At 39.6% G+C, this 20,238-nt stretch overlaps 1 protein-coding gene across 1 annotated transcript in view; it reads left to right on the top strand.

Annotated features, from left to right (window-relative positions):
* Positions 1–1,234, top strand: part of DNAAF10 (dynein axonemal assembly factor 10) — a 43,032-nt gene extending 41,798 nt beyond the window's left edge. The window contains exon 8 of the mRNA XM_020985410.2: positions 198–1,234. Coding sequence (XP_020841069.1) covers positions 198–405 — 208 coding nt within the window. The 3' untranslated portion in view covers positions 406–1,234. The remainder of the gene's footprint in view (positions 1–197) is intronic.
* Positions 1,235–20,238: the final 19,004 nt, after the last annotated feature.

The following is a 20,238-nucleotide window of genomic DNA, read 5'->3' as shown; positions in this document are numbered from 1 at the left end:
AACATATTTTATTAAAATGTCTTTTGGCAGAAGTGAGGTCGGGGGCTTTGCTTACATGCTTCTATACACCAAAGTTTCTTGAAGTGAATGTGTCAAGGGATTGTATTAGTGCTCTGTTTTTCTATGTGTGCAGATGCAGTTACTGAACTCAACATATTTTTAGGTTCTTATTCTTTATCACTTTGGGTTTTTTTCAGTGAATACCCTGCTCAGCGTTCCAAGAAAGATTCTGAAGGAGTGGAGATGGGAGTAGCAGGTTCAGTAAGTCTGCTCCAGAATGTAACCCTGTCAACACAGCCCATTTCCAGCCTGGATTGGAGCCCAGATAAGAGGGGTCTCTGTGTCTGCAGCGCATTTGATCAGACAGTGAGAGTGCTGATTGTTACAAAGCTGAATAAAGTGTGACCTAAGAACTTTGTACCTTGGAACTTCCCAGGAAAACAGCTTAGAGTTTAAGGTGTCTTTGTAAAAGGATGATGGTTCTGTTGTCGTCCACTGACACTCATTGAGCAAAGCTGAAGCTGGCTGGTATAGAAAATATAAACAAACATGAAATATGGCTTGGGGGTTGGGCATATGGAATGCAAAAAGGGCTATGCTCTCTTCACTTGACTGACTGTTGACTTGCCTGTTGCAGAGCATGGAAGTGGTGGGGCTCTACAGATGAGTTGCTTCTAGAGCAAAGCAATGTATTTTTTAAATTTCCAACAAAACATCTTTATTTTTTATAATTTTGCCTCTGTTAAATGTGTTCCACATTTCCAGAGTTCCAAGGTTTTCTTTGATAACTTTATTTCGTTGTGATGTATACATTATTGTAGTTGAAATCATTTCTTCTGGTTAAAAGAGTTTGCTTTGAAAATTACCATGAATTAACCTTAGTAAACATATTCAGTCTGTGGCATTTCAGTGTCAATTTCTTTGCAGGATATTATTTGGTATTTATTTTATTTATAAAAACCCACAATAGGCTAATAATTTTTTACTCACCAATACTATTCATTAAATATACTATAAAATATTAGAATTTGCAAAAATTGCTTTTTACAATTTAATAAAGTTACTCTTATTCTTGAAAGATGATAAATTCAATTATGTTTGTAAGACTTTTTCATTGTTTATTATGAACATTTATGGTTATTGGAGATGTACAAGATTGTGGGGTTTGGATAGCCTGTTGATTTTTGGCAAGATTTTTTATATATTAATAAAGTTCTAGTATCTAAACTATAAAGAGACTCTATGATCCTGAGTGTCAGCCTAATAATAGTAAGGGGCAAAGGGTAGTTACCAGATATGCTGGCAGGAGCAAGCAGTGAGAAATGCTACTCGGAGACAGAAAAAGATTAGAAAAGTAATACAAGACTTCAAAAAAAGCATGGTATCCTGTAGCTTCTTAATGTCAGGGGAAATCATTCTCTACCTTTTTTTTTAGCTCCTGGGGAAAAACTCTCTCCACCAACACAGATCAGCACCTTCAGAGCAACTTATGAACCCTAAGAGCCCTTCCTGGGACCCTAAGGGGTTCAGTGATTTTACTAAGCTTACACAGCCAGCCAGTGTGTGTCAGGGACAGGACTCAGGGCAGGTCTTCTGTCCCCACAATCCCTCCCATCATTTTATTATAGAGCAATCATCAGTTTTCATAACAATGATCCCAGGAAATTCAGAGGAGGTTTGGTATGGTCTGCATGTGACTTATGCCTACGATAAACTGTGTAACATTAGGAGAAAACACCATCAAAAGTAGTTAATTTTTTTTCCTTAGTAGGAGATGCTTCAGTTATCCAAATAATCAGTTTTATTTAGGATAGCTCATTAGTGTTGAGTTGGAATGAAGGTAGCCAAAGTTTCTGAGTAGAGGAAGCTTATTTTCAGCTACTGTTAAGCAGTAGCCTTTGTTTACACAACAACTGCAGTTTTCCCACATGTCAGAACCCCTCAAGGCTCAGCCCCATTGGCCTCAAAGCTTGGCTTCCCAGAGAGCAATGATTATTTCTTCCTTCAGGTTTCTAGGGGCAACCTTGATGAGCTGGAGTTTTTCTAGTAGTGTTGCTCACAAGCTGCCCCAACTGATGGGCTTCCCAGTGATTATCAATTAGCTAGCCAGACTTAATTAGTTTTTAGAAAGTTCTTATGAAATAGGTATAGCAACAACAATTGTAACAAAAATGTCCCCTTAAACTGGGGCACACTCTCTTCTTTCACACACAAGGTCCCTGGGAAAAGTGGGCTAAGACTTAGCTCACCTGGCCAAAGGGTAGAGTTGCAGAGCCTGATCATTGGAAATCCTTTTCTCCCTTTGTGGAATCCTCATGAAGTTCCCCTTAGATGTTCCCCTCTTGAGCTCTGAGAGTTGATGCCCTGTAGAGTCCCAGATCTGCCTTTCCTCAGTGTGTCTAATTGGTTCTGTGTCTCTCAGCTCTTGATTTATTGATTTGATTGTGTCCTCAGACAGTGCTGCTGGGGGACACTACAATGTAAGCTGGTAAGAGCTCCAACTCTTTTTACTTCTCTAAGTTCACAATTTTATCACCTGATCAGTGAAAGGGAGGGAGCGTAGTACTCTGCCGGGGCTCGCTTCCATGTCATCCCATGTACCCCTTGCTCTCTACTTCATCTCTGCCTCTTTTTAATTTCTAAAATTTATTTTAAACTTAAAATAAGAAAAGAAAAAGAAAAGAAAAGAAAAGAAAAAACCACTGCCATGTACACAGCAAAACATGAGAGGATTCAGTATAAAGCAATGAATTTCCATTTCAAGAAAACCTATAGAATGAACATTACAAATTATTTTCAAAGCTGTCCATCTTTATTTATATGTTTCCTTTTGTCCTCTGCTGTGTACTTTTTACTTTATTTTTTTCCCCTTCCTCTACCCCCTACCCCACCAAAGGCTACAATTAACATGGATATATTTTAATGTGTGTAGATATATATTATATATATATACATATATATATATATGCACATATATACACACATATACATAGATATCCATAAACATACACATATATACTCAAATGCATATATGTAAGACCATATTATGTGTATTTCCATCTGAAATCTGTTTCTCTCAACGTGGATAACTTCTTCCTTCGTAAGTCCAAATCTTTCCATATTTTTCTAGCTCATTGTTTCCTGTACCACAACAATACTCTAACCCAATCACATTCTATCTGGGAGATTGTCTGTGAGGGTTTTTCCCATTTTTCTGCATTCCCTCTATTCTTGGCTACATAGGTTTTATTTATACAGGAAATTTTTAATTTAAAATAATCAAAATTAACCATTTTATACTTAACACTGCTCTTACCTTATAATATGGTTTAAGGTCTGATACTACTGAATCTAGTTCCTTCACATCTTTTTTTCCTGGTTTCCTTGAAGCTCCTGACCCTCTGCTCTTCCAAATGAACCCTGTTACTATTTTTTCTGACTCAGTAAGATAGTAATTTAATTGGGATGGCATTATATAAATAGATTAGTTATACAAAATTGTCATTTTAAAAATGATATTAGCTTTACCTACCATGCAAAATAAATATTACTTCAGTTATTTAGATCTAACTTTTTATGAAAGGTGTTTTGTGTTTATACTCACATTATTCCTGTGTCTGTTTTGGCAGGTATAATCTCATAGTTTTTATCCTGTCTAGTTATTTTATATGGTCTGAAACTATTGATTAATATGACTGACAGTGTAGTTTCCCTGTTTTCTCTTTTGATTAAATCTGATTTTAGCTTTAACTTTGTCTGAAATCATGATTACTATCCTTTTTCTTTACATAATAAATTCTACTCCTGACCTTTATTTTATGTTTATGTGTATCTCTCATTTTTGTAGCATTTCCTAAAAGCAACATATTGTTGAATTCAAATTCTTAATCTGCTATCAGTTTCCATTTTATAGGTGAATTCATCCCATTCATCTTCTAAAGTAAAATTAATTGTCTCTTTTCCTCCTATTTTCCTCACTATCCTTCTTACCCTATTCCTATGCCTCCTCACACCTCTACTTTACTTCTGCCTGCTACCTTGCCCTATTCCTTAACCTACCCCCCCAGTCTCTCCCTTCTCATCTCTCTCCACCGTGTCCCCTTACCCTCTTATTTCTTTCTGAATTTAGAAGACTTTTATGCCCTTCTAGATATGAATGTATTGCTCCCTCTTTAACCCATTCCGAACGAGAGTAGGATTCCAGAAGTACCAGCCCTGTTTCCCCATCTATTCCTCTATATCAGTTCTTCCTTTCACACCTCATTTGTATGAGGTAATTATTCTTTTTACCTTTTCCATTTTGCTTTTTAGAAACACATTGTACTTAGCTCTACCCCACTCTTTCTTTTGAACTACCCAGCAATCTTAGACATATGGTTTACATTTCCATGAAATTTGTCCTTATTGAGTGCCTTGTAATTAGTTTTTGATGTTTACCTTTTATTTCTCTTGGATCTTGTATGTCAAATTTTCTATTAAGTTCTGGTCTTTTGGCAGTAAAATCCTGAAAGTCTGTCAATTCATTGAATGTCCATTTTTTCCATTCAGGATTATATTTATGTTTGCTGGGTTTGATATTTTGGCCATAACCCTAGTTCTTTTACTCTTTGATATATAGTGTTCCAAGACCTGTGGTCTTTCAGTGTAGCCGCTGCTACGTATTGTATAATTCTAATTGTGGCTGTGCCATATTTGAATTGTTTTTTTCATGTTGCTTGCAATATTTTCTCCTTAATCTGGGGATTTTGGAATTTGGCTATGATATTACTGTAGGTTTTCCTCTGAGGAGCTCTTTCAGATGGTGATCATTGGATTTTTGTCTATTTCTACTTTTCCCTCTTGTTCTAACATTTCAGGACAATTTAATTATTTCTTGTATTATTGTATCAAGATTCCTTTTTTGATCATACCTTTCAGGTAGCCCAGTCATTCTTATGCTTTCTCTTCTTGATCTGTTTTCCAGATAAGTTATTTTTCTTATAAGATGTTTCACATTCTGATCTTTTAAAAAATTCTTTATATTTTGTTTTATTATTTCTTGGTCACATAACTTTGCTGGTTTCTCCTTGCCCAATTCTCATTTTCAAGGAGTTGTTTTCTTCCTTAAGGTTCTAGATCACCTTTTCCAGTTGGTTGACTTTCTTTTCATAATCTTCTTGTTTTTCTTGGATTGTTCTTACTTTAAAAAAAATTTCCTCAATCTCTCTTATCTGATTTTTGAAATCTTTGAGTTCTATGAATTCATTTGAGGCAGGTGACCACTTGACGTTATTCTTTGGGGGTAGAAGAGGCTTTTTTGCTTCAGTATTCTCCTCTGAAGATGAACCCCAGTCTTCTCTATTCTCAGCATCTATTTGTGGTTGGATTCTTTCTCTTTTGCCTGATCAATTTTGAAAAACATTTTTAGCAGCTTGTTATCATTATCACCTCTAATCCTGGGGTGTGGGGGATGTTGCCTCTAGCCTCGGGTGCTTCTTGCTGTTATTTTTTGAGCTTTGTCCTGGGCCCAACCTCTGCACCCCTTTCCCCCTCCAAGCCACAGCTAGGGCCCCCAGACACACTATGCTGGAAATGCTCTTGGATCCCTGAGGACCCTCCAGTGGCTATGACCTTCAGTTCTCCTCTCTGGCCTGGAACTGACACCAAGAGCTCAGCCAGCAGCGTTCCTGCCTCACTGCTTCTGCACTAACCAGATGTATGCCGGTTCCTTATCGCCCAGGACCGTGTCTCAGCAGCACAGCTGGACCTGGCATCCCTTGTCAGCACAGGCTCCTTAAATCTTCCCCCGCTTAGAAGCTGACTCCCCACACTGTCCAGGAGATGAAAATTCCTGTGGCTGAGGTCAAACCCAGCTACCCCCAGGGCTCACTGCTTGCTGTTTCAGTAGAGCTAGCCTGGAGGTGTTTACCCTTCACTCTGGCTGAACCTGCTTCCTGGGATCTTTCTTCTGATCTCCAGTTGTACCAGGAGGACCGCTGTTCTGCCCCAAGTCTTGTTTATTTTTGCTGCTCTAGGTTCACCCTGAGGCGTTATTTTGTCTTGTTTGTGGAGGAAATCTGGAGAGCTTGGAATTTTCTGACTACTCTACCATTTTCCCAGAACCCTCTCCAGGGTCCACCTCTTTAAGATGTTTCTAAGCCAGGAAGTTCCCAAAAGCAATTGCTGGAATCCCAGCTTCCAGACTTACTTGTGTGTGTGTGTGTGTGTATGTGTGTGTGTGTGTGTGTGTGTGTGTGTGTGTGTGTGTGTGTATGTGTGTGTGTGTGTATGTGTGTGTGTGTGTTTCTGTGTGGTCACACACACACGCATACATATGTGCATACACAGGCCCAGGAGTGTGTCTGATTAAACCAAAACTATCCCCAAATGCTTCCATTGTGTCATCACCCAATTTCATCCGAAGATCAAAGTACTTCACTCTTCCCAAAACTGATTAAGAATTTGTTCAGACCTAGTTTATCCTTTGGATTGATTCTATAATCAAGTATTTATTAAACAACTACTCTCTTCCAGTCACTGTGCTGGAGATACAAATGTGAGATGTTTGTATCCTAAGTATATGTGCCCATCGATTTTCTAAATGTGGTTTGCAGGCAAATGGCATGAATAGAAATATGGAATCTAGCCTACCTCACTGAAAGAAGACTGGTTTCCACCTTGAGGGGAACAAGAGAAGGGCCATTGCTGGGTGCTTCCTATTTCCTTCACCTATCTCCAAGAGCGGTATCATGCTAGAATTATATCTCTTTTACCCCTTAAACATTGCTGGTTTGGAGGTATGAGCCTGGTTGAGAGTGAAAGTTGTTTCCTTGTTTGTTAGACCTTAGCTTAAATTTTCACCAGTTTGATTCCTTCCCTTCAAGTGCTGCTCACACACACACACACACACACACACACACACACATTATTACTACTTACAAATAGTGAATAAACCCATTTACCTAAGCAAACAGCAAAGATAAACCAAAGGAGTTTTATAGACTAGAATGTAACAAAAATACACAAGAATAAATGAGCTCTTGTCTGGGAGTGAAATGGGATTTCATCTCAAACCAAGAGAGAATCACTGGTCTCACACAAGGGAAAATTCTCCAGAGTCTATTAAGGAGAGAAGCTAGAAATTAGGGCCATGTTGAGGAGCTGGCTTCTGCCACAAGTCTGTGACTTCAAAGCCTTTCCACACGTCTCTTTGGAAAAATAATTGGAACCACACATGTTGCTCCCCAAAGAGATTCTTGTACCAACTCCCTCCTCATACAGGTTATCAGAGTCTCACACTCAGCATTCTCTCTGACAATCCAGAGTCTCTCTTTTTCCATATGAAGCAGCAAACCAAAAAACTGATACTTGGGTGAAAGTCTAGATATATAAGCACAAACAAAGAGTGAAACAGGCTCTACTCACAAGGATCTTACACTCCAATGCAGAAGATAAATACATGTGGAAATATATACAGCATCAAATTAAAGTGAATAAACATTTACAAAGTAATTAAATTCAAGGTAGTTTGGGAAGAAGGATACTAGCAGTTGTAGACATCTCACAGAAAATGGTGCTTGAGCCACATCTTAAAGGAAGAGAGGGACTCCAAGGCAAGACTAAAGAGGGAGTGTATCGGGGCAGGTAGGTGGCACAGTGGATAGAGCACTGGCACTGGAGTCAGGAGAACCTGAGTTCAAATCCAGTCTTGGACAAGACACTTGACACTTACTAGCTGTGTGACCCTGGGCAAGTCACTTAGCCTCAATTGCCTCACAAAAAAAAAAAAAGAGGGAGTATATTCCAGGCATGGAAGACAACCAGTGCAAAGTCAGAAGATGGCGTGCTATGTGTGTGAAACAGAGGGACAGCCAGTTTGATCTCAGAGGACTGGAGGGGAAGTAAAGCCTACTGAGTGTAGAAAAATCTGTTAGGACCAAGTTGTGTAAAGCTTCAAAAGCTGAACAGAGAAGTTTTATATTTTATTCAGATGTGATAGGAAGCCACTAGAATGAGTTGAAGATGGGAGTCATGGTCAGATCTGTGCTTAAGGAAAGAAAGTTATTTTGGAAGCATTGAGTAGGATGGACTGGATTAGTGAGAGAATTGAGGCAGAGAGAACAATTAGGAACTTGTGGCAATAATCTGGGTAAGTCTGATAAGAGCAAGAACCAAGGTGGCAGCTGTGCAAGTGGAGAGAAGTCAGATGTGAGGCATGTTGTGAAGGTAGAAACAAAGGTTTGGCAACTGATTAGACATATAGGCTGAGGGAGGTGAGGAGCCCAGGAGAATGCCAAGATTAAAAACCAGGGAGACCAGAAAGAAGGCAACGATGCCTTTGATAGAAAGAGGGAAGTTCAGAAGAGGAGAGGATTTAAGGGAAAAGATAATGAGCTCAGTTTTAGACATGTTGATTTTATGATGTCTCCAGGACGTTCACTTTGTTATGTGGGACTGAAGCTCACAGGAGAGACTGAGGCAAGGGATGTTGTGTTGCCTGTCCTTCACTTTTGAAGACGACCAATGACATTGGGGGGCAAGGGAGGCTTGATATCTTGACTCGTTCATGGCTTGGATTAAGTGAGGTAGAGTTGCACAAAGTCAGCAATCTCACTCTCTCTGCCAGAGTCATCTAAGTCCAGTGGCAGGACAAAAGTCGGGACAACTAGCAATGGATGCAGTGGATGACCTTTGTGTCTTTGATGTCTGACCAAGCTGTAAGTGCTCCCTAGCACCTGCTTCAGCCGCCTTCCTGGCTGTTGGAGCAAATTGTTCTCATGTAGAAGAGAGGTCTTCACATGCTGGAGTTAGACATCCCCTTAATTCATTGATGGATTTGAGTCCCTCAGTCTGGTTTAGCCATGGTTTCACCTGAATGCAGCTACTGCACGTGCTACAGCTTCCTGGAGCTACAGGTGAGAGTTAAGTGCCAGGTAGACACCAAAGGTGGATGAACAGCTCTCACACCAGAGGTGCTAGTCCTTGAACACCCCACACACCCAGGGGTGACAGATAGACAGGTCATCTATAGAGAGGTCTAGATTAAATCTGTCCAAGCCATCTCTTTATTTCCCATCCAGCTCTTCATTCTTTTGGACTTCTTTGGACTTCTCCAGTCACTGAGAATCTCATCATCCTGCCAGACGCAATCAGCCTTGGTACTCACACCTGATCAGTACTTTCTGCCCCTCTACTTAGAGGACAAAGCCATGAACTCCGAAACTTCCATTTAAGGAGGGGACTGAGGCTGGCCATCTCTTCATTTCCCACCTGGCTCTGTGCTCTTTCGTACTTCTTTAGATTTCTCTACTTCATCATGCCCCACTTTAGGTACTTTCTCACGGTCCCTACCCCTTTTTGACTTCCTTTTGTGTATTGCCTTCATGAATTAGATTACAAGCTCCTTGAGGGCAGGGACCTTCTTTTTTCCCTGTATTTGTATCCCCAGTAACTAACACAGTGCCTGGCACATAGTAGGCACTTAATTATTGTTTATCGACTGTGTGAATCTAAATATTTATATATCTGGGAGTTGTCTGCATATGCCTGATAGTTAAATCCATAGGATCTGATGAGGTTACCAATAGAGAGAGTATAAACTGAAAAAGAGGGTCTAGGAAATAATATTGGGGAGCATTCATAGTTGGGTTGTGTGTTGTGGATGAGGAGAACAGAAAGGAGATGGAGAACAATTTATCAGATGAGGTAGAAGGCAAACCAGGAGAGAATAGCATCAGGAAACTCAGAGAGGAGACAGTATTCAGCAGAAGGTTGTCACCGGTTTCAAATGCAGCAGATAGTTGAAGGAGTAGGTCTGAGAAAAGACTGATAGATTTGATAATTAAAAGATCATTGGTATCCTTGGAGCTTAATTTCATTTGAGCGATGATTGGACGCTAGATTCTAAAGGATCGAGGAGTGAGGGGAGAAATAGTGGAAGTAGCACATGTAGAAACTTTTTCAAGGAGTTTAGCTGAGAAAGTGTCCGTGGTACGTAAATGAGAAGAGACTTCTGGGAGAAAGAGGAATTCATCAATAACAGAAAGAAATGGACCTGGTCTTCCATCATAAGCTAATTTCTTCTCTCCAGAAACCGTCATTTGAGTGAACAAAAATTGTTGTTGTTGTTTTTTAAATTAACAATAGTCTGTTTCAAATCCTAAGCAACCTTTCTATTCTAATACAATATGGAAATGTGCAGTGAAACAACTATGATTCTTTCCATAATGTGATCCAGATGAACCCAGAAGATGTACGCACAAGGAGAAACACCCATAAGGTTTTGGGTTTTTTTTTTTAATTGTGCTATATCTGCTTAGAAATGCATGTGGCTCAGATATGTCCTATACATTATTAGTTTTTACATTTATATGGGACAATGGTTTCTGTGAATTTCTAGGAGCTGTGTAGCCCATTTGAAATCATATTACTGCCGGTACATAGAGTCCAATAAAACACAACATTGGATTCTGCCTAGAACACTCAGAGCTCTAGCCTGACTCCTCCTATGCTGCAGCTTTTCCTACTGTAGCTAAAGATAACTTCATTCCTGGCTGTACATTTGCAAGTTACAGGGACATAACTGCTCTGAAGACCTGGGGTGCTCTGCCCCCTGGTGGGAATGTCTGTGCATTGCAGACATTTTGGACCGTCTACAACCAAAAAGTGGGGTTTATTTTTGAAGGTCAAATGGAAAACCTTTTATGTTTAATTTCCAAAGGGCATATGCTTCTAGTTAGCGAAATCTAAACTTCATGAGAAAGAAAGAGCTCACAGTATGAGTTCCTCCATAAAGTTTGAATACTGTCTTCTGGAAAGAGCACTCAGACATTGACTTAACAACAACAACAAAAAAAGATAGGAAGAAAACACATAGTGTAGTTGTACTTCCCATTTATGCAGCGGATTTATTTCTGGTTATTTGTATATAAATACAATTTCTATAGGTAGAATCTGTTGTTTTTTCAATGTGCCTTTGAAAGGTAACACATGAAGGTGGCTAGGTGGTACAGCAGATAGAGCCTTGAGCCTGGAACCAGGAAAACCAGCATACAAATCTGGCCTCAAATACTTACTGGCTCTATGATTCTGGGTAATTCACTTAAGCTCTGTCTGTCTCTGTTTACTCTACTGTAAAATGGGGATCAGAACAGCACCTATCTGCCAGGGTTGCTTTGAGGATCAAATGATGTAATATTTGTACTATGCTTAGCAGTGTCTGGCAAAGAGTAGGTACTTAATAAATGCTTTTGTGTGTGTGTGTGTGTGTGTGTGTGTGTGTGTGTGTGTGTTTTAGTTACTAATCCTCTGCATTCAGTCTATAAATATTTATGAAACATTTATTAGGCACATTGCTATTGCAATGGCAGAGGTGGAAGGAGGGGGGAGCCCTCTCTGTCACATATAGTCTTAGAGATAATCAGTGCCTACAACTGACTCACCCAGTATACATCAAAGGAAGGATATGACTGCTCAGAGGCCAGCTCTTCTCTATCAATTCCACTCCACCATCTCTCCTACTTTAGGGAATACAAATATATTGTAATAATAGTAACCAATAATAATTTCTAGTTCTTTCTAAAGCCAATAATCACCTCTAATTGATCTCATTTGTAACTTCTGCATTTTTATGTTGGATTTTCTTAAAGCTGAACCATCTATCATCCAATTCAACAAACATTTACTAAGCACCTACTGTATGCAAAGCACTGTGATAGGTGCTGGGGATGCAAAGACAAAAAAAAAGAGTCCTCTTTCAAGTGCCTTTCTTTCTACTAGGAAGACACATAAGTACAGATAAGAAAATGAAATAATTTGGGAAGAGAGGTATCAGAAACAACTGGGGGTGAAGTGGAGGGAGGGTGGGGGTGGGAAGACACCCACAGAGACCTCATAGAATTTGAACCTGCCCTCCAATCTTTGAAGGAGTGGCTAAAAAGAGAGAATTGTGAAGAGTAAACATTGGCCTTTCCCCAGCATTTTAGGCTTATAAAGTAGTTTCTCCACAATATCCCTATCAGGCAAGGAGAACAAATGTTATTCTGAGAGAAGCTACACTGATTTGCCCGAGATAATGGTAGAGACAGAACCAGAACCCAGGTCTTCTACTTCCCTTTCTAATCAGTCAGTCAATCAACAACCATTTATGCACCATTATGTATCATCATTATGCACCAGCCACTATTCCTAGCAATGAGGATACAAAGATAGAGCCAGCCCCTGTCTTTAAGGAACTGACATTGTTTGTCAAGGAGCAAGGGAGGGAAAAGAGAATTATGTACTTATGTAAATATTTACAAAACATATACATATATAAACAAATAGAAAGTGAATGGAAGGAGGATTCACTAGCAGCTAGCAGGATTGGGAAAAACTATAGGTGGCTCAGTGGATAGAGCATTGGACCTGGCGTCAGGAAGACTGAAGTTCTAATCCAGCCTCAGAGGCTTTCCAACTTTGTGACCCTAAGCAAGTCACTTAACTTCTACAGCCTCAGTTTCCTCATCTGTAAGGTGGGGACAACAAAAGCACCCACCTCCAGGGTTGTTTTCAGGATTGAATGAGATCATACATTGCTTTTCAAACTTTAAAGTGCTATATAAATACTAGCTGCTGTTATTACGATGGACTGATCTGAACTTGGAAGGAAAATAGGGATCCTAAGAGGCAGAGTTGAAGAGGGAACACATTCCAGATTTGGGAGAACCTCCTAAGCAAAGGTACAGAGTGAGGATATGAAATGTGTGTGAGATACAGTAAGAAGGGTGATTTGGCTGGACCATAGAGTGGCTGAAGGGAGGTCATGGTTAAGAACCCAGCAAATTTCCCAATGAGATTGGAAAGCATCTCTTTCCCTTGCAATGGATTACTGCTAATGTCCTTTGTATAGTCATTTGTTTGTCTTAATTACTAGTTGACTTGTACTTATAAAATGTTATATATGCAGTATAAAAATACTATGTCTCATAGAATAAAGCCCCCTTAGGTTTGAGGGACAGGAGAACTAAAATAAGGAATTTCAATGATATGCTGTAAAGTGAGACATTCTTAATGTCCTCATATATTTGGAGCTAAAGAAACCACCACTCCCGGTGTCTAGTTTTCCATTCTGTTCTTCCTCAGTCTTATTTACCCACAACACAAAAGTATCTCTCAGATTGAATCATAGAATTTTCGAGATCACCTAACCCAGTCTCCTCCTTTTAGAGTGAAAGAAATGGAAACCTGGAGAGAAGTGACACCTTTGACCACACTGCTCATGACAGAGCCAGGCCTAGACCCCAGGTTTTCTGATTCTTCTTCCATCCTTGTTTTCTTACAGCATTTGCTGATTTGGAGAAGGCACCTTCCTCTCGACATAGTCAGTGAGGTACAGATGAGAGACCAACAGCAGGTGAGCAAATAGACCTTGTCATTCATTGATAAAAAGAGGAAGCTATTTGGGAAAGTGAAGTGGTAAAATTGTGTTTGCTCTTCGGATTGAGTTTATTCTTTACCTGGGTGAGATAACATTGAGGCTTATAAAGTCGTTGCTTTCAGTAAGTCCCTTTCCAGAGCTAGGAAGCACCAGGTCTGGAATGTGAGCCTTAAGCCCAGTGGTAAGGAAACTGTCAGTATCAGTAAAGAGATTCCATTTGGGGGTGACTATAACCCAAGTGGCTTTTTCCTTTGCAGTCCAGGATCCAAGAAGCTGATAGGCCCCCAGTGCAAAACCTTATAAATATTGTCTCTCATTTTATCCTCACAACCTTAGGAGACCAGTGCTATTATCACCCCTCTTTTACAGATAAGGAAACTGGGGCAGGTAGCATTTAAATGACTTGCCAAGGGTCACACAGCTAGTAAATGGCTGAGGCTGGATTTGAACTCAGGTCTTCCTGACTTCAGATCCAACACTAACCATTGTACCACCTAGTTCCCCTAGCTGCCTCTAATTAGAGCTCTCCCAAAATGGAAGACCCAGAAAAGGAAATTCTCATCACCAAAGTCCTTGGCACTGTCAAATGGTTTGACATCAGAAAGTGATAGGATTTTATTAGGGAAAATGACATTAGAGAAGTCACATTTGCCATCTGCTTTACTGTTGCACTGGAAGGATCAAAAGATAACACATTTCCATCTGACTTTGACTGAAACCTTTTCTATATCTTCTCTCTCGTTAGAAAGTGAACTCCTAAAAATCAGGGGATGTCTTGCTTTTCTAGCTTTGTATACAGTAAACACTTAATAAATGCTTCACCATTCATTCATTAATGGACAATTGACTCCACTCCTCTTAATCTGTTCACTCATCTATAAAATGGAAATAGTAATGCCTATGGTATCTTCCTCACAATTTTGTGGCAAAGCTTTGATGAAATGTTAAAATGCTTTGTAAACTAGAAAGAGCAATACGAATGCCAGCTATTATTATATTTTTTCAGTTATTTTTATTGAGATCATTAACACCTCTAACTTTCCTATGGTAGGGATATATTGGAAATGTTGTTTGTGCTATCATAATTTTCTGTTTCAGCTTGCCTTTGCAAACATTTGTTAGCACAGTTAGCTCACTGCACAAAATAGTGATTCATAACAAACAAGCATCTTTACCAAGGACCAGAAGAATTTACACTAGAAAGGTGAATAAAATGTGAACTCCTTGAAGGCAGAGCCTGAAACATTCTTTGTTTCCCCAGTTATCTATGTCTGGTACATAGTAAGAGTTTAATAAATGCTTGTTGATTTAACTTGACTTAACAGAGAAGGGAGATTTCTTTTTTTTTAATTAAAAACATTGTATATTGCATTCAAATGTAATTATGACAGACCAGTTAAGTAAAGGCAGAGAATTCATCCTCAGATGTTATTGCTTTAGAACAGGCAAAACATCCCAGTTTTTTACAGCATACAATTTGTTATTGGCTTAAAATAGCATATGTCAAACATGTCATTTTCTATAAATGTATTTTAAGCCAATAAATAATATATGTCTGTCCACTGTAGCAATAGGCTTCCATCTTATTGAGGTTTGGATCTAACACAGCAATTCTAACATCTGAAGCAGTTAAAATGAGACTTTATAATAGGACTTACCACAGCAATGAAGCTTCGCCTGTAGGCTCTGCATAATCACTTATCAAAAGGAGTCCCATCCTAATGGTATTTTTGATTGGAAAATCAAAAAAGATGGGGTGTCATTTTAAAAGAATTAGCCAATTAGAGCAGACTTCTTAAAGAAACTTGATCCCAAAAGTGAGGCCTAATTCCTAAACTGTACTAATTACTGCTATGTCATCTCCTTTAAGAAGAGTCCAGGTGACAAGGTCAAGGCCTGATGTTGGTTCTGATTAATTTCTTATAGAACTGCCCTGACCTCAAGACCCCTCTCCCAGATTTGAGATTATGTTGAGGAGACATGGGGGAATTGTTGAGGAAGGAGGACAAAATTATTCCTTAGCAGAAGGACCAGCTGGAAAAGTTTTGCCTGAGGGGTGAGGTGTTGTTGCAGAACCAGGCTGATGATTCTCTAGATATCTGCTAAGATCACCACACTCACCAGGTCCTTGCAATTTCTTTCACAAAACTTTCAAGATATCAACTCAAAGCATATCTTATTCTTCCCCCTACCTTACTTTAAGGTCTATAATTTTCTTGTCTTTTGAAAGGCTAGACAAAATTAGAGATGGCTAAATATAGGGTAGGAAGAGAAATGATCAGGACTTGGAATCAATGTCTACTCCCGAAAAATTCTGTTTGGGCAAATGCCTTGATTCCTTAGCACTATTGCTAATCACAAGTTCTTACTTTTTCTTTTTTTCTTCCTAAAAAAATATCAGGTTGCTACTGTTAAAATGCAAGAAAGCAGATGCCAACATTGAAAGACATACCTAAGTCAGAAGTACATTTTGAACATATGAAAACATCTTACTGAACTCTCTTAATAAATAACAGACTAAACAATGGAGTATTTTTGTACACTATAATTTTAAGAGGAAAAATTCTTCTTCTGAACAAAATCACTGTTTTTTAGTAAATACAAAGGAAGCTTAAAAAGTTGAAAATATGGTAAGATACAAACTTTGCTTTTTACACAAGAAGATTGTATAAGGATTGTCAAAGTACATCAATGTTTTTTATTCTTTCCAAGACTTCTCTAAGAAGTTTCTTTAAAAAGATTAATTTGCCTAGAATACTTTTCAATCCTCTTCATAACCCAAATTTTGGTGAAAATATTTAGTTTTTATCCCACCCATTATGTTCTTTCGTTTTAATTTTTTTTTTGTACTAGAAAATCCAAAAAGGGTGGTGTATTATTTTAAAAGAATTAGGCCATTAGAGCCTGATTTTTTTTTTCCCAAGAAGGGAGATTTCTTGGCAGTGCCAGCCTCTGGCTTCTCTTGTGGATAATCTGAAGTTTGGAAGTCCTGGAATCCAGCTGAGAAGTGATATTTCCTGGGCAGTATAAGTGTTGAGGGTTGCCTTGAGAGTTATGTCATGTTTGAGAATTCATGGTTGGGCCTTGTAGGAAAGAGGTTTTCTGAGCAGTGTGCTTCTTAAAGAAGGAATGGTATCACCTACAAGTCCCCTACAGCCAGAGGAGTAATAAGGGATAAATCTACATCATGATAGGGAAAGAGTTTGGGGCTTTGTCACTTTCTGCCATTACAATGAATTATTTGTACAGTGCAAGTCTAGTGGGAAGTAAGCCGCCTGTCCAACAGCCCCAAAGCTTGTTGGCTTCTAGGGATAGTCCAAACTGCAAAGGATATTATGAGCCTGGAAGAGACTGTATAGGACCTCGTGAGAGACCGTATCCACCCCTGAATTCAGTTCCTTTGGGAGGGAGCTACTTTCGGTTCTGTATGCATTTTCTCTTTTTGTGGGCTCCTATAATTTCTATATATTTTGTAAAAAATAAAAACAAAAACAAAAAACAAAAACTTTTTTTGGTATTGGTTTGTGGCTTTTGGGAGTGTGTTTAGTCTGACATGGTAATTCTTGGCTCAAAGGGTCATTTACATAAGACTCTCCTTACTGGTGGATATTGATTACTTGGTCCTTCTCTTCAACAGAAGAGGTAGAGTTGGTGAGAGGTGGAGAAAAGAGAGGTCCTAGTCTTCTGGCTTCTAGCTTGAAAAGAGAACACATAGAATAGAATCCCTTAAGAGTCTCTGAAGGGAGGGAGACTCAAGCGAGAAATTGACTTGTAAAGGAGCTGGCAACCTTGACTACATCTTTACCTCCAGCTTACTACACTAGAAACTTCAGAGAATTTCCCCTTGGGTGAGATCTGGGATGCTCTCTTCATTGAGCTGAGTTATCTTGGTCCTAATAGGAGAGTTTTTTCACTTTGTGTATTACCTGGTATGTATATACTTTCTCTGATTTCTGTTTTGCTATCAATTTGGAGAAATGCTTTTATTTGTTATTTGCTCTATGCCTTCATTGTGGAATTAGTATTTGGTGGGAAGAGGGTCAAATTTAAGATATACCTTGGACATTCCCTCCCCTGCAAGGAATAGCTTGAATCTAAAAATAATTTCCCCTAGACTAACAATAGTTAAGAGAGCACATGGATATAATTCTAGACTGGTACTCCATCTTTAAGGAGAACAGAGTGGTCAGCCTCTGGCCTCAGCTTCTTACTTCCCCTTTTGCCAAGGATCAAAATCTCTCTTGGAGAAGGGGAGGGGAAGAGACTCTAGAATCTAGATTCTTACTTCCCTCAGACTCACATCTAGACAGACTCATGGACACAAATAAGCCATCCAGCGAAAACAATGCAGCACCCACCCACCTCCCCACCCCCTCACTACAGTCTCTGCAGTATTTTCTATGGGGTGAAGGAAAAACTGCTCTCTATCTGATGTACATTATTTACTTTGAGTGCTTACATAGGAACTGGAACTTAGACATGAGATATAGTTGGAGATTTTCCTGGAGTAAACACTCCAGTTGGGAGCAATGAACCGAAGAGAAAATTACCTTTTTGATAGGCCACCAAGGATTGAACCCTGTTGACTCAGAAACTTGACAGAGAGGGGCCTGGGCCATGTATTACAATAGGATTGATTAGACAGAGAAGAAAGGGGAGAGGATTCTAGGTGAGAAGAAAGACATAAAAGAAGACATGAAGTAGAAAATAATCATGTGGTATTCATGAGACAGAAGGTGATTAGCCTGATTAGATTAGAGAAATAACAATAAACTATCTGAGTTTCAGCAAAATTCTACGCTAAGGTCTTTCTCCAAGGTGTTTTTTTTTTGTTTTTTGTTTTGTTTTTTTTTATGTCATAGAAGTGACCATGAGTACACTGGAGCTGTGATAGGAGAGGACCGAGGTACTGGCTTGTCATACAAGGAAGGAAGGACATTCATTACAACTCTGTTAACTGAATATACATTGTCATCTGAGGACCAGCCTAACCAAGTTCACAAGTAAGCCAGAAGGTTGACCACCAGAGAAAGAATGTTTTATCCAAAGCAACTCATTCATTGCAAGCAAGCTTCAAGGGCAGGAATTGTGCCTCTTACTTGTTTGTTATCCTCACAGCATTTAGCTACCAGGTTCCTTGCACACGGCAAGCACTCACTAAATATTTGCTGATTTGGTTTGCGTGTAGGAATTATCCAAGGAACAATGAGTTGAGTCATGGCACCCTAGTGACAAAACAGTCAGCCCAGCAACACGTCAGCTATGGACCCAGAGTGACTCATTAATAACAGGCAGGGGAGGGCTGACCTCGGCTTCTCCCTCCATCAGGCTTCCCTGGTGGCTGCTAGTTCTGTTGTGAGCAGCCATTAGCATCCCTAGCACCCAAAACTGTCTTGAGCATTCCTTCTCACAGTAGAAAGGATACATGGTCCTCTGTAGGGGGTTAGGGAGGTGAAACCTACCATTCAAATTTCTAGGCTGCAGCCGAGGAAGATGGAAAGGAAAATGGGACTTGTTAATAAAGGCCAGACCTCTTCAAAGAGGCAGCACTTCTGCACCTGCCTTGAGGAAAAGTTGCCCATGAGAAGAAGCTAGTTCCTCAGGATGGGGATGTTATTTACTGGGCCCATGATGGCAGGATTCAGAAATGTCCAGATAATCCTGACACTTATCCCCATGAAAGCTTAAAGGAAAGATAACACAAGCCAAATGAACCTATTCCATTTCATAAAAAATGAAAGTGCCCATTGTCCAGGGGAACAACTCCTACAGAGACCCAGCCTGGTAAATACGTCTGCAGGTGCGGCAGCCATAGCTACTGAACACCAGGAAAAGAAAGGTCTTTCCATTAAAGCCCTCGGCAGCACCATTATATGTAAGTATCTGTCTGTCTGTCTGTCCATCTATCTACCTATAGATATGTTAGCATATTTTTGTGTTTCTGTTGTTGTTGTTGTTTTAGGCAATTGGGGTTAAGTGACTTGCCCAGGGTCACACCGCTAGTGTCAAGTGTTTGGTCTGAAGTCAGATTTGAACTCAGGTCCTCCTGACTTCAGGGCCAGTGCTCTATCCTCTGCACCACCTAGCTGCCACCTGGCTGCCCCCTTGTGTTTCTTTTAAAGAGACAGTGTTGTATAGGGTAAAGAGCACTGGATTTGGACTCAAGAGAGGTCTAGATTTGAACCCTACCTCTGACATTTTTCTTAGCAGCTATGTGACCATGGACAAACTTTTTCACCTCTCTGAGTCTCAGTTTCCTCATTTATGAAATGAACATAATATTAATTGCAATGCCTATCTTGTAAAGTTGTTTGGAGGCCCGAATGAGATGATGTATTTAAAACACTTTATAAACCTTAAGGGGCAGCTAGGTAGTGCAGGCAACAGAGGCTTGGGGTCAGGACCCGAGTTCAAATCTAGCCTCAAGCACTTACTAGGTATGTGACCCTGGGTAAGTCACTTAACCCTGTCTGCCTTGGTTTCCTCATCTGTAAAATGAGCTGGAGAAGGAAATGGCAAACCACTCCACTATCTTTGCCAAGAAAACCCCAGATGGGTCCATGAAGAGTCAGACACAATTGAACAACAACAACAACAACAACACTCTAAATGTCAGTCATTATAATTAAGCTCACATTTACCCTATGTGTTTGTTGGATACATAAACAAATAAAGCACTTTAAGTAGACCTATCTTCTTAGAATTTGGAATCTGTTCCTAAGCAGACAAGTATGAGCATAGAGGAGCCATACAGCAAACAGATAAGACAGGAGTTAGACTCTCCAGTCAATAAAGCAGCCAAGTGCCAGGTGCCACTTAGTAGGACTCAAGGCAATTAAGAA

Source organism: Phascolarctos cinereus, unplaced genomic scaffold (genome assembly GCF_003287225.1).
Source record: "Phascolarctos cinereus isolate Bilbo 61053 unplaced genomic scaffold, phaCin_HiC Scaffold_2;HRSCAF=192, whole genome shotgun sequence".
Taxonomy (NCBI): Eukaryota; Metazoa; Chordata; class Mammalia; order Diprotodontia; family Phascolarctidae; genus Phascolarctos; species Phascolarctos cinereus.
Note: the sequence above shows the minus strand (reverse complement) of the source record. Positions and strands in the feature narration are given on the sequence as shown.